Here is an 11,823-nt window from a genome sequence, read left to right as displayed (position 1 = left end):
TCAAAGCCCTAACGCAATTTAAGCGGCAACTGTAAAAACTGCAGACAAACGCTATCGAAATTTGTCACCGTACGGTGTCGTTTTGGGGGGGAGTGAACCCACGGTGTCGTTTTGGGGTTTAAACAAGTATATAATGTTCAACTGTCTCCCGTGGAGGAAAGAGAGGGACGGTGGGTGAAGGAGAATGTCGAAGGCGACGGCTCTGGCGCGGCAGGGTCTCAAAGCTCTCAAACAATGCAACTTGCTCAGGGCTTTGCAGTCCGAGATACAATACGAGCTTTCCTCTAATCCCTTTCAGGTTCTCTCTCTCTCTCTAGTTTTTGTTGTTTTCGTTAGCTTTTCTGCTTTTGTTTCTGAAAGAAATTAGATTCAGGGTATGAGAGAACTTGTTTTTCAACTGCAAAATTGCGATCTTAAAAGTAGTGGATTGCTCTAGTGAATAAGGCATTACTCTTTAACCCCTACTGCGTCGCGGGTTCAAACCCTTCCCCTCTCATTAGTATAACTTAGACTACGTAATATCGCTTGTAATAAAAAGAGAGGGCGTTGGGGGTGTCTGATTCGCTCGTTCGAGTAGTTTTTGTGTTAGTGGGTGACGCGGAATCAATCATTGATGCAGGAAAGAGGAAGCTCTTCGTTGGGTGATTTTGTGGTGGAGTGGGATTCACCACGGTCCCAAGATGTGGTTTTGAGGAGGAAATTTGAGAGCGGTGAGGAGGTTGCTGTTTCTGCTTTGTTGGGTCCCTTTTACTCTGAGGAAGGCGCTGTTGAAAAATACAGCGAGTATCCAGGGGAAGCTTTGATGAAGGTATGTGTGAAGAAGCCTGGTTTGAGCTCAATGCTGCAGTTCGATTGCAGTGTTTTCGAGATTATCGGTTCTGGGTCCGTATTCAACATCCATAATGCCCATATTCTTCAACCATCAGCTGGTCTTGGCCCTTCTGTCTACAGAGGCCCCGCATTCAGGTTCGTCAGCTGTTCCCTATTAATTTTACACCTGATGAACATAAAATTTCTGTTATTGTTATGATCATTAATTTTGAGACTTCGGCTGAAAAGAACATAAACAAATAAACGGAAAAAAGAAAATAAAAAAAAACAGTTGCTAGAAAGGCACCTGTATCAGCCACAAACAATAAATGTGTGCAATATTTAAACAGGAGGTTTTTTTTTTCGCTTGTGCTTTGCAACTCGATACTCAAGAAATCCTTTCTTGAAGTGTCCTTGTTGAAAATCTAATTAAACAACGATGATGAATCAACACATTGGGCCTTAGATTCTATAGTCCTTTCCCGCTTTTTTCTTCCCTGAGCAGGTTATGTTGTTCATATATTTTTTTTTCCCTTAGAAAAATAGTTTATGTACTTTAGAATGATCAAAACGGATGTAATTGAATAGCAATTTTCGCCATGCATGACGTCATTACATGAAATTCTTATTATTCTCTGAGAAAGGCTGCTGTCCAATGTAGGAGTTCTGTCTACTCGGATATCGTTTGGTGTTTGGTGATGTTATATTAGTGTAATGAAACCTTCAAGTGTGCTACAAATAAAAAATACTAACTTATGCTGTTATTGGGTATATGACTATGGAGGAACACTGAAAGTTTTTAGTGCAAAACCATATAGTTATTGGATTATGGAGCAAAAGGAAACCTGAGTGTTGTTGGAGTGAATCTTTTGGAGGAACTTTCCAAGGATAACTAGGAAATAGGGAAGTCCTCTGTTGCTAGATTCTGAGGTGGTTGGGAGCACAATGCGGAGCGCAATGAGGAGAATCCTTTGAAGCCAATTTTTTTTAAAGGAAAACAAAGTGAAAAACCTATCTTAGTTGCTCGTGGAACAAACACCTGATCTTCTCAAAAAACAAAACTAGAAAGCCAAATATAAGAAGTTAAGAGTCTAGCAGAACTATAGTCCTAATAAAATAGATCCTAGCCCTTTAAATGAGTATAATTTTAATCATCCAAAACAATCCAATAAAAAAAGCACCGTTCTTCCTCATGCTGGGTTTGCCTACAATAAATCGGTCAATATCTCTACCAAGAGGTTGCTCCTCTGCAGAAGCTGCAATATTTGGTCCCACTACTTGAAGAAACACAAGTTAGTGAACATGGAGCTCTACCTAAGCTGATCATGTATGGTGTATTCATGATCATGCTCCTAATGCGACAGTGCTACTGCCACTTCAAAGAATTCACCAAAGTTGATGAAGTTTTGGTGCATTTAAGGAAAGAAATTCCATAGTTTATTCATTAACTTTTTGTTTGTGGAGTTGCGCAGCCAGCAGCACCTCAAGGATTATCGGACGGAAAAATGGTCTAGTATAGCAGGGGTAGGGAAATCCCACAAAATTTGAAAGCATCTTAGTTGGATTTCTGTGGGTTTTCTATTTTTGTCGTATTCCGTTCTGTGGCTGTACCAAAAGACTGGCCTCTATTTTAGCTTGCTTACCCATCTTGCATTGCTCTTTTAATTTAATCTCGCTTATATTTTGCAAGCTTAATTTGTGGTAATTTTGCTACATCAGATGCTTTCTGAATATTATTATGCATCTTAATTTGTAGATGTAATGTAATATGAATTTGGTTCGTCTGTATTTATTTTCGTACTCTAATCTGAGTATCTATGGCAGTTCTTTGGATGATCAGTTACAAGATGCCCTCAAGGAATATCTACAATCCAAAGGCATTGGAGAAAGCCTGACTAACTTCCTCCTCCACCACCTGCACAAAAAAGAGCACGGTCAATACATTAACTGGCTGCACATACTTGAATCTCATGTTGCAAAACCGAAACCAGACAGTGGCGGAATCCAGTAGCGCAGGGGTTTAGTTATTCACAGTTCCAACCATGTAGCTCCTATTGATGGATTCGTACGTTCAGTAGTAATTAGTTTAGTTTTTATGTAAATCATGATGAAGGTAAAGCCTTGGAAGTTCTTCACCAAGGTGGATTAAGCAAGCAGTTTTTCCAATTTAAATCAGATTTATGGTCGAGTATTCTCAATTTCTGGCTTATTCTTTTAGCATTTAGGAATGGTATTGTACGGTATAAGGTTGATTCTTTTTCCCAACTCAATTTTGGAAATCAATCTGCCACCGTGGATTCAATCATTGGTTTCCAAATTGATGAGTCAGGATTTGGCAGCCAAAGTAGGTTTTGCTCGAGCCCTCTCGAGAAGCCTTGAACAATGCCTGAATTATCTTCGAGAGGTGTTTGGTTCGAGATCCCTTAAACTATGTCCAAATCCCCTTCAAGCTAGTGCTCGGATGCTTGTCGAGTGGTTAAAATTCTACAAGTAAATAAAGAAGGGGCTAAAAATCTTGACATGTCTAAACGTTTAACTGCTATTCAAAGTACCCCTTAAACAATGTCACAATGTGGGCAATGAGCATCACATTGTCCAGTCAGAAACATTAGTCAGGCTATTTGGTCTAAACATGTAGACCTAGGGCTTGTTTGGCAAGTGCTTTTAAAGATAATATTTTTGCGTTACAAAATCACTTGAAGTGCTTCCTTCTAAAAGCATCAGTTCAAGTGATTTTCTAGAATTAACTTGCGTTTTTACTAAGATTTGGTTCTAAAAGTCTTTCAGTCATTTAAAAACACTTGCCAAACAAGCTCTTAGTGATGGACACAAATGCAAAAACAAAACAACAGTTGAAAGCAAAGAAAAGAGGCCAAGAAATTGTAATGGAAGTTGTCTCAGAAGTACTTTAAAGGGAATTTTTGGTTGAGTTTCTCTTTTCTGACTGCCTTTTCTCCTTCTTAAATTCCAGAATGTTGGCTAACTTTACTTTAAAGGGAATCGTTGTATCAAATTGAGATCTCAGTCTTTCGCCGGTTTTTTTTTTTTTTCTTTCCTTTGGCTTCAGAAGAAGGTTCTCACACGGAAGTTGTAAGTTTCTATGTTCATGAATCCAAATAAAGATATTGGTGCATGGCAATTGTCTTAGCGCTTTGAAAACAGGTTGGATAAGTTTTTGAAACAAAACCCTAGATTTGGTGTCCTTTCCTTTTGTATTTGATATTCTTTGGTTCAAGTTGTAAGAATGACTATTTACTTGAGGTGTAAATCTATCCACTTCCTATTTATTTTCTGAGAAATCCAGATATATGAAAAATATGACAGCATTTGTAGTACCCTTACAGTTTGTTTCTTCACCTTTCATTGATGCTTTGTTTGGTTTCCAAGAAAATGGTTGGCCAGCTATTGATTCTAAATAGTACGTCTGTTCATCTTCCTTTCTTATGCGGTATTCCTTGACTTAAGAGTTAAGATATAAGAATGTCTGTTGATTGAGATGTTCTTTTGTTCACCTTCTTTTCGTTGCTGAAACGTTTTACAGGCTTCTTGCTCGCAAGGGAAGAAACGAAATGCAGAAAAACTTGCATGTGACCTTAAGTCCTTCGCATTGAAGGTAATGATCCTTTTCCTTTCTAAATCCGTAGAAATCTGCCGCATTGGGATTTTGCTAAAAATTGTTAAACCATACCAAATTACCAATCATTTCATGAGTCTCTTTGGATTCTACATTTTATAAGTTTCAGTGTTTCATGAATCTCAAGACATTTCTGTGTTCAACAATACTTGTATGAGACAGAGAGAGCGTTTAACTGCGCTCGCCTTGAGATATTCTTATGTGAAGTCAATGCTTGCTTTGTGTACCCGAATCTCAACAATACTTTGTTTTCTGCGCGTATACCTCCGAAGTACAATTGCCTTATAATTTTCTACATTCGTCATTCAAGGACAACATTTGCAGAGTTTTTCCATCTGAAGCAACAACCGCTGAAGATTATCTGCAGCAGGTAGATTTAACTCTAACCTTTTCTGCTAATGCTCCGATTTTGTTACAAAACTCAGATTTCCCCTTAACGACGTTGCAGATTTGATATTTATGGACTTAGATGATCCTCACCTTCTTTTTCAAGGCTACGAAGGTCGAGTTATGAATGTAAGTTTTGCTTTAATTAGTCATGTACATGGTCGAGTTGGATTCTAATTTAAATGAACTTATAACGGCTATATTTATTTTTCGAAGAAAGTTAGAGGAAAAAGAAGGAGAGAGATCCTCCCCCATTAATGTATATAAATGCATGGCATACATGTATAAATCCTATCATAGAGCTTACGGGCAAATTAGTGGTCTGGTAAAATTGCAGAAATGGAGGGGAAACTTGTTAAGTCTGCAGTGGTGGTTTGTTTGGTGCTGGGATTGCTCCTAGGGACTCAGGCAAACGCAGGTTTCGTCGATTGTTATAAGGCTTGTTACATATCATGTCTTTTCAGAACACACCTTCCAATCGACTGCGCAGAAGTTTGCATCAAACCCTGCTTACCTAGTCCTCCTGTAACACCCCCTCCTCCTCCTCCTGGACAAACGAAGGACATCCAAACGCCTCTTTACTTCTGCAAACTTGGTTGTGCTACATCTGTGTGCGCTAATATTTTCAGGTTTTGACTACCAGAAAAATGCTTATATTGTCATACTAAGAATGTGAACTATGCATGCGATTGTTTGGTCAATAGTTAGTCAATTGTCGTCAACTAAATCAGCGATCTCTCTCTTTCCTGAGAATTTGTATGATTACTTGTACGCATAAGACTTACTGTTTTTTTTTTTTTTTTCAGATGGAGAGAAAGTTGAAGCATGTGTTAATTCTTGCGCTGGGACTTGCTCAAGTAATTTGGCATCAACAAAGGACTAAGAGTTTGGATATAAACAAATTGTCCCCATACCACCATTGATAAAGATAAGAAAAAAAAAATTCCCTCGCAATTTGCAAACAAAGGGGTCACCTAAAAGTGGTACTGGTGGTGTCGGCCATTCACTCTCTTGGATAGAGTAACTAGCTGAGCAAGAAATGGAAGAAGGTAGATAAAGGGTTGGAGTTCCTTCCCCTTTTTCATCTAAAACGTTATGAGATTCTTAGTTCACGTTGACGTGCCAACGTGAGCTTAGCATCTAATGCTACCTAGCTCATTTTTTAATGTTAATGCTATTTGTAGGCCTTTTGCGCGATTAGCGTCTATTTTAGTCTTTCTAATCAAACGTGTAAATAGGTACCTTTAAGGTTCGCGGGCTTGAGCGTCTGCCCTTCGCTTCACATACTCTAGTATGATTTAGGGATGATCACAGTGACGATACGATGAGCTCTTGTTTGGAGATCATCCAACTCTGAGTTTTTGGTCACTCCATTGTTAGAATTTGTTTGATTCACAAGCAATCGCAACTCGGGCCTATGGCTTATGCATTTTTGGGCTTAGCAGCCTTTCGTTGACTATTGAGCCTATTTTATGGACCTCTTTGGTTGGGCTTGTTCCTCTTGCCATTGGTTTTGACTTTGAGAAGTTATTCGGACTCATTCATTCGGCCTTCGTGGTATTATCAACAAAAACCAATTAATCACTTGCAAAAATACAATATCAAACATTTTGGTTCGCTTGTAAGGTATCGTTTGGTATGCAGACGGGACGAGACAGAACGGAATGGGACGGGACAGGACGGAACGAAACGGAGCGGGAGCAAAGATGCCCTCAGATGGAAACAAGGAGGAAGAAGAAGGAGACGAAGAGGTTATAATTTTGTGTTCCACGGATGTGGAACGAGTCGTTCCAGGGGGTGAGGTGGAACGAAAATTCACCCAAAACTCGTCCCGTGGAACAGCTCGTTCCACCCGTTTTAGGCGTACCAAACGTGGGACGGAACGCTTTGTCCTACTCTGTTCCGTCCCGTCCCACGTACCAAATGGTACCTAAGAGAAATGTTTTAGGTTTGATCCTCGTTAAAAAAGAATTTAAACCATATTATCATAGCTGACCTATTGTGAGGCTTAACCACTCACTCCCCCACCCTTTTAGTATATATAACATTGTTTGTTAAAAGGAAAAACTTTTTTCTTGTTATTTAGTATTATAATTTAGTGATATTATTCTCTAGTTATTAATAGGAGATTAGATTTGAATTTCTTGAATGACAAGTTCAATACCACTTATGATTGACACATGTTGTGTGGCTTATCCCGAATCCCCTCCCTCGTGTAAATAATATCATGTATATAAGAAGAAGAAAAAAAACATTTCCCTCGCCACTGAGGAGAAAAAAAAAACATAGAGAGTTGGTGGATAACATGAATGTTAGAATTTAGAATATAGGTCCCACTTGAGAAAATAGATGGAGGAAATTAGCTCGTTATGGGTAGGGTGCGTCCCACAAGTTTAGTGTTGAACTCAAGGTCTCCTACAATCAATCATTTTAACCCACGTTTTTAATTACAAACCTGTGCTACCAGACTTAGCACGGAAAATGAAAGATAAACAGAAATAGATAAAAGATGATGAGAAAGTGCATAAGGGAAAGCACATAAAATATTTATAAAAAAAATAAAAAATAAAAAAAATAAAATTTTAAGTTGCTTTCACTTCCAAGATCTTATGTTCACTCTCTCTTCTTTCCGATCCAATCTGTAATTTGTAGAACGAATATTGAAAATCTTGTTTCTGATCCGGTATGTCAAAAAATCACCCCAAATGCAATCTTTACACGAGATCTCTAAATGAATTTCTAATTTCACTATATCTTTACAAACAATTAACAATGCATTTGCTTAAGGTATTAATATTGTCAGTCAACTGGGCATTAGTCATGCACGAAATTGACAGGGGTTGGTTACGTTGGTACCACATCTTAAACAAATAAATAGGTTCATAACTCTCCAGTCTTGAATGTTTAAATGAGAGAGTGCACTGAAGCAATACGACATAAATTGGATATGACATGGGAATAAAATAAATAATCTAGTCAAAAGTTCTGGTAAGTGCGGTATGATGGGTTGTCCTCAGTAAATTCCAATTAACTAAACGTTGTATGATTGGTTTAAAACATCATTTTCTTAACATTTTTGTTTCATGAAGCGAGTTATTTTGTATATTAGTTTTTTTATTCGGAAATGTAATTCTCCACCTTGGTTGTGTATCTTATTGTTGAAAAAAAGAGATTTGATTTTCACACATCTTTCTTTTATTTTCCGTTATTAAATTAAACGAAAATAAAATACATGTTTAAACAAATGCGTGTAAGGGGAAAAAAATATTGCGGCTTTACCAGAACTTTTGTGGATTACATATGGAGGGACAAGAATTACAAAATGTTAGCAGTAGCGCTTGCCTTCCAAATGTCACCCCTCAAGTCAAGATGGTCTAAAAAACGCTGGACTTTGTTCTATTGAATGTCTGGATTGCCAATTCTATTATAGCTTGCTGCAAATTGGACTATTTCTGTTTGGTTGATTGTTACCAAATGTTGTAAGGGGCTTGGTCTTCTCTTTTGTTCTTCCTATTATGATCTCTCATTGTACATTTACTTAAGGATAATGCTCGAAAGATCAAAATTTTAAACTAAATTTGTGAACCAAATGATATAGTGGTTGATGATTGGATTATTACTTAAATGTTGATTAACTTGCTTATTTTCTATTGATGACAAATCATTTGGTTTGCAAATTTGGTTCAAAAATTGGATCTCCCTAGCATTATTCTTTATTTGATTAACAAAATTACAACATAATGTTTTATAGTGATACTCTATTAAAGGATAACCTTTGTTTAGTGATAAAAAATTTCGTCTGCACTTGGACCAATTATATATTGGAATAAACTCCATATTGTAATAAGTTATAAGGTTTTTACATCTCGTTTTAAGAAGGGAATTGTTATTAACACTCCAAAAATCTCACTTTGCACTCCAAACTTTCTATAATTAGAAAGAAAAATATACTTGTGAGGAGTGTAGAATGCGATTTTTAATGTGCTAATAACAATTTCCTTTAAGAAAGTTGCCTCCACATATTTATAATTGTCAAAAAGTCTGGAAAATATGCAATGTCACAAATGAAAATTTAAAATAAAGTAAAATATTTCGCTTAAATTGCTTGGGAGAAAGATTTATTATAGAATTGATGCTATACAACTTGAAGATACTATTGGATTTATTCCAATATAAATCAATTTTTAAGTGGTTTACAATATAAAATAGGAATGTAATATTGGAATTATGTAAAAATTGTGATTTGATTTCCTATGTCTCAATCTTATATTAGAATTCTTTTTGTCATTGATTATATGTGATTATGATATCTAACTGATAGACTTAATGGGATTTGGGATTCTTTTATGGAAAAAACCCTAAAGTCTTAGCAAGTATAAATACTAAGGTCCCTGCTAACTCTAGAAACACACAACGAAATGCTTTCCATAAAGTAATTGTATCTGGCTAGGTATTTGTAGAGGACTTTGGTGTTGCCTTTCTTGGTCAACTTCCATGGTTGCCACAACAATCAGGTCAACAAACTCTTCCTTTTGTGTTTTAATAATATAACCATATAAAGCTAACAATTGGTACAAGAGCCATTGATAATATGACTCATACCTATACTATTTCTGAAACTGAACACATATAATATTTCTGAAACTGAACACGGATTGGCATGCGCCTTGCACGTGCCTTTTTGGTTGAGTTTTTTTTCTTTTACCTTTTTCTTTCTTTTGTGCTTATCAGTAAATAAAGTTGTTAGATGACCTTTTGTTAAAATTCAAAGTTTTGACACCTTTTTCATTAGTTTTCATAAAAATATTTCGTGTTCAATTCTAGGAATAATCAATGTTCAGTTATAAAAATAGTCAGTGTTAATATGACATGACACAAACTTTGTTGATGTACAAAATAGGATGGACTTTAGTCCTTAGAAATAGTCAGTGTTAATGAAAAGCTTCTGGTATTGTTCATTTCTATCATTGGCTATTCTAAGCAAGTCCAATTTAGTCCTTAGAGCTAATCTAGTCCGAGATAGTCCGGTGCAATATACACACCAGCTTGCTACAAGTAGGTTTGTCTTAAGTCTAAAATGTGCAACGTTACAAATAAAAATTTTAAATGAAGTAAAATATTTCTTTAAAGCTTTATGGGATAACGGTACATAGTAACTTGTTTATATCGACACCTTGTTGTTGAAGCTAAAATATTTCTAGCTTTTCATGCATGTTTTCAAGGACAGCATGTATATACGTACAGTGGCAGATTCATGATTGGAATTTTGGAAGGTCCCAATGTTAAAAGTCCAAGTTTTTTAGATAAAAATATAGCGTGAAGCTCGCAAAAAATTTCAATTTATTGTATTTCATTGACCACTTGGTGGGCTCATTGTTGTGAATCGAATTATATTGCGCACAGTCAATGGTATCGACATTTGCCGAAACAATCTGATGAGTACTATCGAAAACATTGTCGAGTGTTAATGACACAACCTGTTGAGTGCCACTGAGATATGCTAGCATGCATTACCTCAAACACTTAATGGGCACAAAGGGTATCAAACAAACATTTGGAGCATCCTGAAAACATTTACATGCTTATTTCATGGACTCCGAGTGGTCCTGGTACCATCTTGGTCCCATAATGCATTTACATGCTTATTTCATGGACTCCGAGTGGTCCTGGTACCATCTTGGTCCCATAATGCATCCGATATACGTACATGAATTAGTTAGAGACTAGATGTCTCTCTTTTTTCAATTTCCAATCAGCACTTAAAAGTGGTCCAAACCTTATGTATTTCCCTAAATTTGATGAAATGCATATGATTTTCTGCGACACCCTAAATTCATGGAAGCTCCTTTCTATTTGTTGGAAGCGCTTCGTCCATATACTTAGGATTTCACAATGATGTGGAGATGCTGTAAGTTAGGAAATAAGTTTATTGATAACGGTGATATTTATACATTTTAATATTTTTTTCAAACGGCAATATGTGATTGACTAGAAATATTAATGCACTGAATATCTAATTATAAAAATTAGGACTACAATACTTCTATTTGAGTGTGTAAATACTCTAGTAAATTATGTGTAAGATTCTACAATATATTTTAAATAGTTTCCTAGCTGTAAATGTATTACTTGGAGAACAAGGATTTCTTTCTCCCTTACACTATGTTTGGATAAGAGAAATAATCTTGGAATTTGGCTAAAAATAAGAATTTATAATTGACATGCACCAATTCCTTTGTTTCGATTCATAAACTTAGAAGTTTAGAATTTTTATATGAAAAAAAAAAACTTGGAATTTGGGACCTCTAATTCCCAAATTTAAATTCTATGTAAATATGTATCATTTCCCAATTTCTATGATTAAGGGCTTAAAAATAACAATTTTTGTATTCATTTCCATTGTTCTTTTAGATTAACTAAACAAGAAAATTCACAAATTCTAGAAAATAAATCTCATCATTTCAATTTCTGTCATTTTAAAATTTCTTTCTTAAATTTCTTCATCCAAACATAGAGTTAAGGAATTTAGTGAGAGAGATCGTCTAAAAAGAAATTGTTGTTCCGAGGGAAATTGTCCAGAGGGAAATGTATTCCTAGCTGTATTACTTGTAGTAGGAATTTGGTGACGGAAATCTTTAGAGGGGAGAGAAGGACAGGAGGAATTTTAGTAGAATAAAAAGAAACAAGACATCAAGAATATGACACACAAAATTCTTCAAGTTCTTCTCTTGTGACAATCCGTCTCTAATTTTACGTTTTTATTAATTTAAAAGCGTGAATTTATGAAAATGCCCTAGAGGTAAGGACTTTGACTTCCGTTGACCGTCGGTTTGAGAGATGTGGGACTTATTCTTTTAGCATATCCTTGTAGTACTCGTTGACATGAATGCATAGACGAAAACCGTTTGCGAGTCCAGATTATAACGGTATAGTTACAGACGTTTGAAATTTATTATTTAAAGTTAGTTAAATAATTTGAGCTCCCATTTTGT

The 11,823-nt window shown here is 36.0% G+C and overlaps 1 protein-coding gene and 1 long non-coding RNA gene across 2 annotated transcripts; both read left to right on the top strand.

Annotated features, from left to right (window-relative positions):
* Positions 1 to 160: 160 nt before the first annotated feature.
* On the top strand, positions 161 to 3,008 carry LOC137713548 (Mitochondrial glycoprotein family protein). Its single transcript, XM_068452859.2, has 3 exons — positions 161 to 298; positions 620 to 966; positions 2,635 to 3,008. The coding sequence occupies exons 1-3, from the start codon at positions 185 to 187 to the stop codon at positions 2,819 to 2,821; spliced, it is 648 nt and encodes a 215-aa protein (XP_068308960.2). The 5' UTR covers positions 161 to 184; the 3' UTR covers positions 2,822 to 3,008.
* Positions 3,009 to 3,726: 718 nt separating this feature from the next.
* LOC148691353 (uncharacterized) lies at positions 3,727 to 6,260 on the top strand. Its single transcript, XR_015955961.1, has 4 exons — positions 3,727 to 4,423; positions 4,607 to 4,814; positions 4,893 to 4,960; positions 5,638 to 6,260. It is a non-coding gene; the product is annotated as an uncharacterized LOC148691353 (long non-coding RNA).
* The last annotated feature ends 5,563 nt before the right edge of the window (positions 6,261 to 11,823 follow it).

This window comes from Pyrus communis, chromosome 14, assembly GCF_041283825.1.
Source record: "Pyrus communis isolate YQ-2024b chromosome 14, ASM4128382v1, whole genome shotgun sequence".
Classification (NCBI taxonomy): domain Eukaryota; kingdom Viridiplantae; phylum Streptophyta; class Magnoliopsida; order Rosales; family Rosaceae; genus Pyrus; species Pyrus communis.
This window is presented reverse-complemented; position numbering and strand designations above follow the sequence as displayed.

Bases quoted from the DNA above. Each gene is read 5' to 3' on its own strand.
- LOC137713548 (XM_068452859.2), top strand. From the start codon at position 185: ATGTCGAAGGCGACGGCTCTGGCGCGGCAGGGTCTCAAAGCTCTCAAA. The intron at 299-619 runs GTTCTCTCTCTC...TCATTGATGCAG, and splicing joins TTTCCTCTAATCCCTTTCAG to GAAAGAGGAAGCTCTTCGTT. The intron at 967-2,634 runs GTTCGTCAGCTG...TATCTATGGCAG, and splicing joins TACAGAGGCCCCGCATTCAG to TTCTTTGGATGATCAGTTAC.